The sequence below is a fragment of the Natator depressus genome, chromosome 2, assembly GCF_965152275.1.
Source record: "Natator depressus isolate rNatDep1 chromosome 2, rNatDep2.hap1, whole genome shotgun sequence".
NCBI classification, from domain to species: domain Eukaryota; kingdom Metazoa; phylum Chordata; order Testudines; family Cheloniidae; genus Natator; species Natator depressus.
In genome coordinates, this window is record NC_134235.1 from 202,035,951 (window position 1) to 202,050,486 (window position 14,536).

Consider the following 14,536-nt stretch of genomic DNA (forward strand, 5'->3'; position numbering starts at 1 on the left):
TGATCATCAAAAGGAATGCGGAAAAGATCTTAGGAAATAAAATGGGAACTATTTATTGGCTACAATTGATAGAAATCGCTTCAATATTGTTAAATAACCAGACAAACGACAACAGCCCCATGTGTTACATATCATTCCATGCACCCTATACATATCTCTCTGTGTCTGCCTTTGAAAATAGATAATCACCAAAGTGATAGTTAAACTAGCTAGCAAATCAGTTATTTGCATTGTTCAAGGAAAAGGCAGCCCCAAAACAATGCATATCTTAACGCTATGCTTGTAGCAAAGCTTTGAAAACAATGCAGCAACGTCAATGGTTAGCACAATAGCTAATAATAGATCGCGTTGTCAGACATGCAACAACGAAACATGCAGCTAAAAATTTAGTTTTCAGTCTATGAACATCCTTGTTATTTTTGTCCATATACGTAAATTCGAGACATATTATTTTAAATTACTGCATATTTAATTCAACTGTATATTTATAGTTCACTCACTCACTGAACAACAGTTCGACTAAAAGGGTTTTTATATTAATATGTACTGTGCAGCTATGTGCAAATACAGTACAAAAGTGTTAGCAATAGCCGTGTATATTAAAACGTACCATTGTTTTTTTTAGAAAATAAAGTGTTCTGCATTAAAAAGAAAGCGCAATTCCTTGTCTACGCATTACTTACTTTTAACATTGGCAAGACAAAAATAAGCTTTAGCATAGCAACTTTTTTCCAACAAAAAGAGGATTGTGGACAGTAACGCGAAATCTATAATCCTCGGTAATATTTTACAGCCAGAGGAGCTTCAATTAGAATGGTAGGCCCCAGGTTTTATTATTAGAATACGAAATAATACCAAGATCTGGTTAACTCTTTCTCTCTCAAAACCCATGATGCCGATCTGTATTTCTTGATCTATTTATTCGAATCCTACTTCTGATGCTTTTTTCTCCAGAAAAGAAAATCGAAATGAATAAAAAAACAAAGCCAAACCCAGTGTAATCGAGTTTAAACGGGCAGGAAGAAAATGTGTGACATCAGACTTTTCTTAAAATATTTTATCTATTCTGATGCTATTCCAACGGACAGTGTGGCCCTTAACATTTTTTCTTTTAAAGATTTAGAAACCAATATTATGTCACCGTCAGGTGAGACGACACCTGGATGAATTTAAGATGTGGGACTGAGAGATTTAAAACAAAACCAAAAACCTACCAGCGGACTGATCGGCAAAGAACAGTTGAAATGCAGAGGGCTTTGAATTTCAGAGATATTGCAAATAGCATGGAGATCATGCTGAAATTATTTCACAGAATGGACTGAGGGGAAATCACGCTTGGGGGTTGGGTGGGGGGAAATACCTGTTCTTCTTTGCAAACCTTTTATTCCCCCTGATCATGCACACTTGTGAGTGGAAAGGGGTAGCCCCGGGTCTGTGCCGCCCGCTGCTGGAATTCCAGCCCCTGCACGATTATTACATTATTTAATTATCTTCATTTTATTCTTCAGATGTTTATCAGCTGCTTTGCATATCACGTGGGGCTTGGCGGGCCAATGGGCTCTCGCCTGGCGCGACACTGGCGCGTCAGCTCTGGTCAAGTCTCGGAGATTTAGTATCTCTTTTTTCAGTCTTTGGGGCTTTTAAAAAAGAGCCACTAGTCTCAATGCTGATCGGGCTATGACAGCCTCCGTGCTCCTCCATCCCCGCTGGATCGAGCCCGTCATGTTCCTCTACGACAACAGCCTGGAGGAGATCAATAAGAACATGGAAGGTTTTCATGCAGGCAGCAACTTTGCGGCAGCGGCGGCGGCCAACCAGTGCCGGAATCTGATGGCTCATCCCGCATCCCTGGCCGCCCCCAGCACGGCTGCCTACACGTCGAGCGAAGCGCCGGCCTCTGGCATGGCTGAGCCAGCTGTCAAACAGTGCAGCCCCTGCTCGGCGGCCGTGCAGAGCTCCTCCGGGGCCGCCCTGCCCTACGGCTACTTTGGCAGCGGCTACTACCCCTGCCGCATGACCCACCACAACGGCATCAAGTCCTGCGCGCAGCCCGGCTCCACTTTTGCGGATAAATATATGGACACCTCGGTCTCGGGCGAAGAGTTCACTTCCCGGGCTAAGGAACTGGCTTTCTACCAGGGCTATGCCGCTGGCCCCTACCAACCCGTGCCGAGCTATTTGGATATGCCTGTGGTGCCCACAATTGGAGGTCCTGGAGAGCCCAGGCATGAGCCCTTACTCCCCATGGAGAGTTATCAGCCTTGGGCAATCACCAGTGGGTGGAATGGGCAAGTGTACTGCCCCAAAGATCAAACCCAGCCACCACACCTCTGGAAATCCACTCTCCCGGGTAATGCACCTGCATGGCTTGTGTCCTCCTGCAATGTTTTTACTATCGCTTAGACCTAGTTAGTAGTAGTATTGAGCTCTTGCTGTTGTTTTTGCTGCTGCTGCTTTTGGTTTGCTGGTTGTGCTATATTTTTGAAACATTCCAGCTAACCTTAAAACTGACCTTCTCACACCTCCTCCCGCATCCCCTCACGCACATACACTTATACTAGTTCTGGTGGGTATTAATATGATCAGGAGTAACTTTGCTCCAGAATTCAAGATATGATTGCTTGAATTACTTATGGCATTAGAAAGGGAAATAGTTGGAAAAGTCTGCTAAAAAGGGTATTATTCATTCACGCTTAACAAGAATTTTCCATAAATAGTGCAACTTGCACACTTCATAAATTATTGAAACAGTGTATAATTTTTCCTAAAGTCCCTTCAGGACATGTGTGTGTGTGTGTGTGTGTGTGTGTGTGTGAGAGAGAGAGAGAGAGAGAGAGAGAGAGAGAGAGAGAGAATCAAGACTTTTTCAGTTGAGTGCTGTTTACTATAGAAAAAAAATCGCATATCATTAACTGTCGCGTAGTGGCCAAGCCTGTTGAGCATGGTAGAGTAAAAGTTCGCTGTAGATTTAACCTCTGTGCAATTTGAAGATGTCCTAATCAGTAATAATTTTATAATGCCTACGTATATGTTTTTTTTGTTCCAGACGTCGTTTCGCATCCCTCAGATGCGAGCTCGTACAGACGTGGGAGAAAGAAACGAGTGCCTTATACAAAGGTTCAATTAAAAGAACTCGAAAGGGAATATGCTACAAATAAATTCATTACCAAAGACAAACGAAGACGGATATCGGCAACTACAAATCTGTCAGAGAGACAGGTCACAATCTGGTTCCAAAACAGGAGGGTCAAAGAGAAAAAAGTTATCAACAAATTGAAGACTACCAGTTAATGGATTAAAATGGAGAAGCAGCAGTTCACAGGTTTCAGAACTATTTTTTGTCCAGATTAAAATAAATAATAATAATTAAAAAAGACAATGAACCTCTTATTTCATAACAAGAGATCTGTATCTTTGGAATTATAGCATTTTAAAAAATATTATTGTAGGAAATGGTTAAGACTGACTGTTCCACCGAAATCCAGACCAGACAGTTTAAATGATAAACTGTAGAGCCCAAATGCCCACCTCTCAAATGCTCAGTTTCAATTAAGATACACATTTTATTGAAAATCTTGTAAGTATTTCTGTGACCTTAGTATTCTAGAACACTATTAATGGTTATAATCTGAAAGCTGGTTCAAATAAGAAGTTCGATGTAAACATATTTTTTCTTCCATTGCAATCCAAACTGCATGTTGAATCACTGCTCAGGTAAATCATAGTGAAAATATACAATTACTGTATGTTCAAGAAATGCATTTTATGTATGAAAAGAAGGTACTGAATAAGAATTTCAGAGGCATCAGTAATGACAGAAACTCTGTGGAGCAAATTAAAAACAATGCAAACTATTGGGGATAGAAAGGCTAATACTTGTTTGGAAATAGCTTTCTTTGAGTTCTTTTTCAATAGCTGATTTTTTGGCATTCGAACTGTTTCCTGCACACAGTATGACAGATATTTTCTAAAAGAACTGTACATATATTACACCTCAAATGGTCTTCAAGAATTGTTAAATAGGTAAACCCCAGTAAATTTTAAAACGTTTAACTCTTGGGTGGATGCAAATACGTGAACATTGGCATTTTGTTATAATAAAAAAGTCCTTTCTGGAAAAAAAAATCTCGGAGAACTCCAAACTGAAAATACATTTTGTGTTCCCAGAAATATTTTGATTTCTATATTCTATATTTTGATCTATAAGTAATTAGTCATTTACCTTGTTTATTGTCTGTTCTGAGGCAACATTAAGAAGTTTAGGGATTCATTTTACAGCACCTTTTAAATCCAAACAGTTATTTCAACCAGCACATTATTTTTGTTTTTATTCACTATAAGATGCTATCTTGTAAATAATAATAAAAAAGCGCACTGTGGAAATGTATTTGTGCACCCTTATTTTTTACATTTCTATTGAAAATGAAAATTCAAGACGTGTAGATAGATCTAGTAGTATTACTACTGTTAATAAAATAGTCACTGTAACAAAACCTGAAAGAAATACTCTTTTTATTTTTCCATATGTACGTGCATTTCGTGAAAAATAATGTATCTGTCTTGTAATACCGTTCTTTTCGATCACTTAAATAGTTCATATATTTTCCTGTAAATTATTTAACTGGGGGTGGGGACTCTTGATAACTAGCTTTACTAAACTATAAATGTTTCAGTCAGGTTAAAGAGTCAGGTATTTTGAATGGGGGAAAAAATGACATCAGTGTAGTGCCGGAGCCCCTGAATGAAAATGAAAAACAGTTGTTAGAAAACCTACAAATGCAGAGATGGCAGTGTTTAAGGTTTATTGCTAGGACTGGATATGTCTACGCGGGAAGGTTTTGGAATCTGTTGAAGTGACAGGACTAGGAAGGCCTTAAACCTTGACCTTGACGAAAAAAGACAATTTGTGACCTTGACTTTTGACAGCTCATGAATAGTCGTCTCTAGGATTAGTAGATCAAGGGCGCCACCTCGCGTTTCCAACTCGTCCTTGTAGCGAGAGAGCTCCAGTGGAACGAAGGCCGGTCACCTGGCCTTTATTTTACATGTCTTACCTCTTTTTGTCCAGATGGTACACACACACACACACACACACATATCAAGCGTAAGAAAGAAAATAGAACATATTATGTTGTATATGATATTGTACTTCATATCTATATTTAACGAGCTATATTATAGACTGAACTGTCCTGAAATCAGTTTTCATCTAATCTGAGTCTAGAAGACCATAATTTCTATTAAGAAGCTGCATACCAGCCTTTGATTCTTGTGAATGTCTTTGCCAGTTGACAAGACTTGTGATATGCAGAGAAATTGTCTTCAATAACGTTTTTTTCTGTCTCCTAAGGTGGTCTGCTACCCTAATTAGAATTATTGGGAAACCTTTACGGCAAATAAAAGTATCGTATACCGTACTAACTATAGACTTCTAGGATTACAGTTCAGAAATTCAAAGGAATCTACCTCTTCATAGGTCAAAATAGAGGCCTTTCTGGAGCTTAGATCTACAAGTCTGACTTTAACGCAAATCTTGGATAAGTATACAGGGCAGAAATGTCTGTTTTCCAGGAACTTCTTGTGTCTGAGAGATTTCACTTAATAGGTTTTGATATTTCAGAACATCAGCTGACTTTCTAAGAACTCAAACTTGTGTAGAAAACGTGCAGGATTTTATTTTGTTTTTTCTCGCAGATTCCTATAGTGTGCTAGGGAAGTGAATTTTTGTATTTTTGAAATGCTATAAGACTAAATCACACAACAATCCAGTAACAAAATTAATATTTACTACGGTCACTTGTATCTCTTCACAAGTCAGCCACTATTACGTGACACTTACTAAAAATATGTCAACCTACATTTCTCTGGACTGCTAAGAAAATCATTGAGAATAAAAACATACGGTATTTCAATTACAACGTTTTATATTGACTTCTATTTTTTTAAATAACAACATAAGAAATGAAGTGAAAGTGTTCTGTAGCTAAGGGTTAGGAGAACAGGCCGAAAGGAAGAACCTGTCATTGCAAAGTATCAAAGAGTTTCATTTTATGATTTGCTCAGACGGAATTATTAAGGGTCTCGGACAGTTATACTGCTGTTGCAATCCATTCGTTCGGAAGCACAGATTCGGATTGTGCAAAATTCTAATCATCTCCTGAGATGTGCTGTGGTCCCTCAGTGCCGACTGAACTAGAAGGCAGTTAAGCGAGCTCAGCATCTTGTTGCATTGGGCTATTAGGGAGGTATTCTGCGGTCCCATTGATGTCCATGTGAGTTTTGTTTAAGTAAGAACTGCAGGAGTGGGTGTCTGTTGACGGGGAAAGGGGGTAGGAGAAAACAAACATCTACTGATGCATCAATCGAATGATACTGTATACATTTTCCTAATAAACCGTGGAATGCTTATTCTTCTATATTAAGAAAGAGAGTAATCAGAATGGCCTACCATTGCATTTTGCAGGGGAACATCTGAAGGCCCAGTTCCGCTCAGTTACACCGGAGTATTTCTGGACCAATGCCATTGACTTCACAGGAGCTCTCCAGCTTTTCACTGGTGTAGCTGAGAGCAGAATCTCACCCTGAAGCTGAATTGAGTCATAATTTTTAATTTGTTTTTGTAGCACTCTAAGATGTAGTGAAAGGAAATGTAAAAGCGTTCACTATACTCTGGAATTAGTTACAATTCTGAATTCGACAGATTCCGTGTCTAACACTTTTGATCACCGAAAATATATATGAATGTAGAAAATAAACAGCAATTATGTATATATATAACCGTAACTATTTCTATATCTAGTAAATTATATGTGTATGTGCGCATATATGTATATACACACATACACTCATTCACTATATATATAGTTAGCGTTTATTTACTACATTCATATATATTTTCGGTGATCAAAAGTGTTAGTTTAGATACTGAATTGTCTGCATATTTTCTCGGTTTTGTTATCATCGTTAGTTTGACTGAAGAAGTACCAATACAAACACACACATTTACACTCGTATGTACTTTGTATGTATATTTTTATTTCTTTAGTTATATACTGTGTATACAACATGCTTCAAATTACATATAATTTACATGTAATTTATATATGTATTGCACAATTCAAGTTGCATATAATTTGCACTTAAATATATTATACTAGTATATAGTTTAGCAAACTCTTCCAAAAGCAGTAGCAGTGACATATTACCCAAGAGTAATTGTTTAAAAATGTGAATAGGTTTAATAAAATAACTTTAAAATCATTTCTAGTAACTCTTTATCAGAACTAATGAAGGAAGATTTTGTTCAGATTGACTACCTACCAGCTAAATCTGCTAAGTATCCCTGTGCTGAAACTGGGTTACTGGATTTAAATTTCCACTGGTGTCTATATATTTTACAGTGTACGTATTTTATAGAGTAAAAAGTGTGCAATTTCAATTGTGATGCTTATAGGAGCAACATAACATTTTGGACCTGACCCTGCTCTCATTGAAATGCATGGCAAGTTCCCACTGACTTCAAAGGAAGTAGGATAAGGTCCTCTTTCCTAACAAATAAAGGTTCCTCTCCTCCTCCCGTTTAAGTATAGAAAAATCCCATTGACTCCAGCAGGAGCGGGATTAGGCCCAAGGCGCAGACGTATGACAATAATTCAAACCAGGGTCTAGCTCTTATGTAGTCTTATTGAGTTAATGGGAATACACCAACACCTAAAAATGGAAGGATCGTGCTTTATTAAGAATTGTTATCACAGTAATCGTAGTTAGCAAGACAGAATGCGCTTCTTTTTTAAGGCACATTACTTCCCCCATTAACTGTCTGGCAAGCCATCTTCCGATTTAGGCTCCGACTCTACCGAACATACAGGGGAAAGAGTAGCAGCCGTGTTAGTCTGTATTCGCAAAAAGAAAAGGAGTACTTGTGGCACCTTAGAGACTGAGCAATTTATTTGAGCATAAGCTTTCGTGAGCTACAGCATCCGATGAAGTGAGCTGTAGCTCACGAAATCTTATGCTCAAATAAATTGGTTAGTCTCTAAGGTGCCACAAGTACTCCTTTTCTTTATACAGGGGAAAGTTAATAGTCAGGTGAGTTCTTCTGATCTTGCTGGGATTATTCACTCGAGTAAAATTATTTACTTGCTACGGATTTGCAGAATTGGACCAATAACTGACCTCACGTACGGATTTAGCATGATCAGTTGGTAATTGTTTTACTTATCAATGCGTCAGCTGATTTAATAACAAATTAAGAATGAGCTGCGCTTATTGATTTATTAATTGAATAATTATTTAAAATTGACCGCGCTATAAAATGTAGGGAGAGGGAAATTCGCTGTATCTTACTTATCGAATAATCTGCCAGCAAACATGAAGAGGTATAGGTTAAGGCCATGATTTTAAGGCACTTCACTGATTACATTTTATTCTTTTTAATTGTGAAACATATGATCGTCTGCTTTATTTTCGATTGTCTCTCTATCTCTCTATCTATCTATGCTGTCTTCTTGAGTATACATAAACACACCTATACATGCATGTGTATGTGTGTTATTTATTACCTTAATTTACCATCCAAAAGCTGTTGGCATATACATTTTCAAGTACAAATTGCTATTGTATTATATATTCCCGTCTCACCAATCTGACGCCAACGTTCTAAAATATGTCCGTAATATGTGTTTTATAGGTAAATATATCACCAACGAAAATAATTAACAAACGCAATACAGGACTTCACAAAGTACTCCCATGCACATAGATCTGAGAAAAACATTATTTATATTCTCAACATTACCAGGAATATATTACCATGGGGGACGGGGGGAGTTATTGAATCTGTAATGTTTGATAGTGTTATACACATTCAACATTGTATTTGCCTACATGTAAATATAACCCAAAATATCCTGGGAAGGTTGTTGTTGTTGTTGTTTATTTATTATTATTTTATTTATTTTAAAATCAGAACAAATAAAAGACACCTAGAGCTTTTAACTTTGCTTTCCCAGATCCCTGGAAAATGCTGTATATAGAAGAAAAAGAAGGCAAACTAATGCTATATATTTAGAGCATTTATGGCAACAGTAATGTGAAGGTAATATTTCTGTCTCAGTGCAAAATGCAAAACATAATTAAAGATAAAAAGATTAGCGCAGCCTCATACTTGCAGGATTCAGCAACATAAACCTTAATTCCAAGTGTCTGAATATATTGATTTATAATCTTCTAATGCCTGACGTCCTTAGAACATTGGATTTAGAATTCCCAAAGACTAGAAATGTTTTATGATATTTGATGAGGACGGAAGAGTAAAACAAATGTTTTGTATTTTTTCCACAGCAAGAGAATAAGATGGCATTTAATCTATCTCCGCCTTTAACTCCTGGCAATAACAAAGGTGGTTTGCAATGGGAAATAAAACTTGACAGCAACATATTTCCTAAAAGGTATTAGTTTAACGGCAAAAGTATGTCTTTTTCCTCTTTCTTAAAAATACTTCCGTTTAAAATTACTGGATTTCTAAGAAATCATTTCGAAAGAAACCAACTGTGGTGCTTAAAACTGTACTTCATTGGGATATAAAATTATGTCAGGCTTCTACGGAAATGACTTTATTTTTTGCATGTCTGAACAAGCGGTAAGTATTTAGACCTCCAAACTATAAATTTAAGTTTACAAAATGTTGCTGTGTCTTAAGTAAAATATACATTTCAGTGTCTGTGTAGGCAGCGTTAGCAATGAAATCAAAACAGTGTTTAGTACCAAAAAAGATATGCTATAAAAAGGCGGTTTGTCGTCATTCGGAACTTTTAAATGAACTTAAAATGAAGATTTGAAGAGATGTCCTTACAGATTTTCTTGTGGTTAAAGAGTAGAAAAAAGGTGAAGGATAGTCGTTTTCTTTCCCAAATTATACTTGTTCCCAAATAAACTTCGGACCACGTTGACTCCTTGCACATGTGGCCAGTTTTGCTGACATTACAATTATTTTCTGACGGGACAGTTCCCCCAAAATGTGGGATTGGCTTGGGTGTTTTAGCCTATTGTTGCTTATTTTCCTGGAAGCCTCCTATTCTCCCTTCCTTGCTAATTGCCCCCTTTGTAGGGATTTGGCTCATTAACTGCAGCTACGAAATGCAAATGTTCATTAACGCTCTGTGAAAAAGCACCAGTGAAAATATGGCGTGCTGAAATGCAATGGTTTTTGCCGCTCCTAGATCTGATTTGTGATTAAAGATCCCCTAAGAGAGCATCTTCCCTTCCCCCCTCTCCTCCTGCAGCGTGAAAGAAAGCGCCATCCTCTACGTAGTAAAGGTCAAGTCCTACAACGCACAATCCACGGTCATTACTGTACTGTGACCCACGGTGTATTGGGGAGGGAACGCCAGGGTGTCCAGTAATGAAAAACTCTTGGACTTTTCCTCTAGGGCGATGGGATTATACTGCAGTTAGCCTATTGCAATTACCTTGTTGTATTAGAATTTCAGTTGGAAATTTTACCAGGATTGAGAAAAGAAATATTTAGAATGTTACACTGGTGCATTTTCCAAGTAGGCTAAGCTGAAGTCTGTGAGAAAGCTCATGCACCTTAGCGGCTCCGTTTCTTTGCCTGCCTGAGTGCGATTAAAAACCTTTCGAGTTCCAGAAGAAATACTTTTGTGGACCAGGTGTACTGTATATATAGGAAAATCACTACTGAGTGGGCGTCTGGAGATCTATCAATCGAGGCGCGGGATCCTAGCTATTAGTCTCCGGTTTTTGAAGATTGCACAGGGGAAGAAGATCTCGGACGCTGGGGTAAGATTTAAATGCTATTCCTCGATCTTGCTCAGTGGTTTCCCTCTCCCTGCTGCTGATGTTGAATTCAAAACAGTGTGGGACCGGTGATTTGTACAGCAATGTCATTTGGAGGGCCTCTGCGGCGGTTTTTCAGCCTTCTGCCCAATCCTCCTCCTCTTCCCTCTACTTAACCCTCTAATTTATCTCTCTCCCAAGATATACACAGAAGTACAGATTTTGCTTCAGAAGTTTGGGGGAATGAGAGTGCCGCTAATGGTGACGATCAAGCCATTGATAAAAGTATTAATTCTGATGGTCGCTTGGGGGCAAGGCTCCAACTTGCCCAAAGATGCTACGGAGCACCACATATGTGGAAACAACAAAAGGGTTTTAGCATTAGAGAAAGATGGAAGGTGCTGGGAGTGTCAAACCCAAGATTAGAGGGTGCATGTAGTGACGGTGCTGAATAATTGCATTTGCATTTGTCTGTTTCTCTAAGAGTTTGCTCAAATTTAATTGAAAAAGAATCGGTTGAGTTTCTTTCCGAGTAATTTTTTTTCATTGCTTGCCTCTTTTTGTTATTATTTAATCTTGCAAGAGAATTAAGGAGAGGGGAAAAACCCTACAAGAATAAAGCCATCCATTGGCGAATTTCCTTAATACTTCCTTAGGATGGTTATTTAACCTGCCTGGTTTTGGCTATATGTGGAATGTCCGAAAACAAATTTCCACCGGATTTTGTAACTGACCAATTTAAATGAATCCGAAGTTAATTTTAATCACCTTGATTCAAACTCCCCAAGCATAGTTTGATTTGTTTAGTATATCAGAAATTCGCCGCTGTGCCCAGCCTAGGTTAAAAATAATCGGAAAGCACAGTGGTTTAGGCCAGTCTGTTCTTAACCTTCGGGATGCCGCTGGGTAGACGTAAAAATGAATAGGTCTTAATACAAAGAAGGCTTGGATTGCTTTCAGCCATAGCTAATGGTTGGCATATGTCTAAATATAAACAGCTTTAACAATCTCAGCCCTGCTTGTTTTGTTAGAATTTGAAAAGTTTACATACGTGCATGGTATAAAATGTATTGTTGTGTTGCTAAATAGTTTCATTTATATCTATACTGATGTTTGAACCATTGCTAAACAAGTGCCAGGAAAGGGAAATTGACAATACGATGGACATGATGAACCCGGAATATTCAAGACAAATCAGATTAGGATTTTGGGGGAAAATATTTGTATAAGCACCCTTGTATTTTATTTGCATAGCTAAAATTCACAAAAGGAAGAAGACCTTACAGAACAATATAAAACATGTGTGGTAAAACTATTGCATTTTACAATCCACAACTTCTTTTAAACTTGTGTTTTACAAATATAAGATTTTAAAAGTTACATAAGTACAGGTAACTTTTATTATAATACAGTTCTTAGCGTCCATCAAAATATGTTAATGTTCGAAGTCGTTGGTTTGACAGGCTCAGTATAATGATACTTCCTGTACCCGCCCCCTGAAACAATCCTTGATGAAGAAATGTCTTTAGGTCGGTATGTTTCATGATTCTTGAGTAGGGCCCTCCTATACAGTTAGCAGAATGGCATAGTAGAATCTGATATTTTTTCTTGGTGAGTGGACAAAATATTGTTTAAAAACCCTGTATCTACCGCTGTTAAAATTCAGCTTAAATTAGACAAAACACTGAGTATTATAAAATCAGATTTAGCTGAGAATTCAAGGGACTGACTTTTTTTTAGGATGCACAGCAAACTGCGGATCTCCGCCCCCAAGAATAACCAAAATAAAAAGAGTTTGTCTCCCCATAGCGACATTTTATTACCTATAACTTTAAAATCTTAATACTAAGAGCATATTATATATACCACAAGAACTGAACTTCGTTGTTGTAACCCTGAATTCCAGTATAACAATATAACCTTCTATAGGAGGCAATACAATCATATTTTTCTCCCAGCATGTATTTCATTGTTTAACATACCTAAGGTCAAGTTCAAGGCATCACCTGTAGCAATACTTCTAAATATATGTGGGCACTGGAATGTTCTGGCAGGGTTGTTTCTGTTGTTTAAATAAACAGCATTGCAGTTCCCAGACGGCGCATCAATTTTGTGAGCAAATATGGTTGGGGGTCAAACCTCTGTGGACTTTGCATCAGGAGATCACGAGTCTGTATATTTTATGTAAGGACAGAGGTATAGTCTTATTGTTTTATAACTCGTTTTTTTTTAAATAAATCTTGGAGATAGTCACTAAACCACTATGATTAATTCCACATAAAATAAATCTGCCTGAAAGGTGATTGGAACCTGTTTACTACAGGTGAGGTTAATTATCCTCGTCATCTGTGGATATGAATATGGGTGGAACTCAGTTAAAAGTGTCTGGCTTTCTATATCAAAGGATAACAAGCGAAGAATTTTGCTTTCGCAGACACTTTAGAGTAACTGGTTTAGACACCCATTCCCTGCACTCCACATTTATCAGAAGTCTCTTACACCTGTATGTGGATACATGGAAATAAATTAGTTACTGTATGTTTTCATGTATTGGAAAAATACAGCTGCACAATCAAGTAGAGAAGGGAAGATATTTATGGTACCATCGACAGTTAAACAATTTCAGAAACACCTAGACGTCCAGGATAACACCTCTTTATGCCCACCTTATTTCTGACCCTGCCTCGATTCTCTTACAGACGGTACACAAAAATACCATGACACTGTAGGCAAATATATACTTTGGGTCTCAACGCTTTCCAGAAAAACACGTTTTCAGAAACAGAATATTGAGAGAAAGACGCAGCCCTTAAAAGGGTGCTTGTGGTATGTTATAAAGAATATCTAACATTTTGGTTAAAAAGAACAGGAAAATAACATTTGAAATTGATTATTCTATTTAGTAGAATAAATTCCTTGTTAAAAGAGAAACACCTCTGTGTTTATATTTGTTACAATTATCGGAATGTTGCCTTACTTTCAGTAACAGCTATTCGATATCGAGCATCTAAGTGAATTTGAGATAGTCTTGATAAATGCTAAAACCGTGTAGCTTTATTCATATCTTCATAAGTCTTATTTAAGTACTAAAAGAGACCACGAGAAAGGAAAATCATTTTTCCAAACATTGTAACTTTAACATGCAATATTTTCAAAGCTAATACAATCATGTACAATCTTCAACCTGGTAAGTAAAATTGTTTTAAAAAGCTTATTCGTCAGAATTAATATAATGCCGTTAAATATACCAAGACTACAGTTGAACTGTGACTCAGTTTTGTATTTACATTTGCTTTCTCTTTATATATAAATTTGCACCTCCATAGTATGACTACTATTACGTAGCGCCTGGTTTTGAACAATAAAGAGACTATTCCATATCATAATCTTGGAAATGCATCTTGCTCTTTTCATAAATCCCTACTAGCTGTAATAGCAGAGGTATTAGTGTTTGAAATCCATTATCAAAATATTGTTACAATTATTTGTTCTTAAAATGTTAAAGACGTGTTTAGGTGACAAACTATATTTTGGTTATTCCTGTATAGCTCAGTAGTACAGTGGTCAAAAAGGAAAAGAGAAAAACAGCTGAGTAGAGAACTAGTAAGTCTTAAATAATGTTTAACCCAAACAATCGGCAGGAAATTTAAATAATTACATTTAAGACAAATTTTTCGAAGTGTTGCGACCTTATAGACATTTTTCATTAGAAAGAAAGAAGTTATGATGTTTTCGTTGG

General features: G+C 37.2%; 1 protein-coding gene across 1 annotated transcript; it reads left to right on the top strand.

Annotated features, from left to right (window-relative positions):
* The first annotated feature begins 1,677 nt into the window (after window positions 1-1,677).
* Window positions 1,678-3,291, top strand: HOXA13 (homeobox A13). The gene is made up of 2 exons (XM_074943324.1): window positions 1,678-2,350; window positions 3,047-3,291. The coding sequence occupies exons 1-2, from the start codon at window positions 1,678-1,680 to the stop codon at window positions 3,289-3,291; spliced, it is 918 nt and encodes a 305-aa protein (XP_074799425.1).
* The last annotated feature ends 11,245 nt before the right edge of the window (window positions 3,292-14,536 follow it).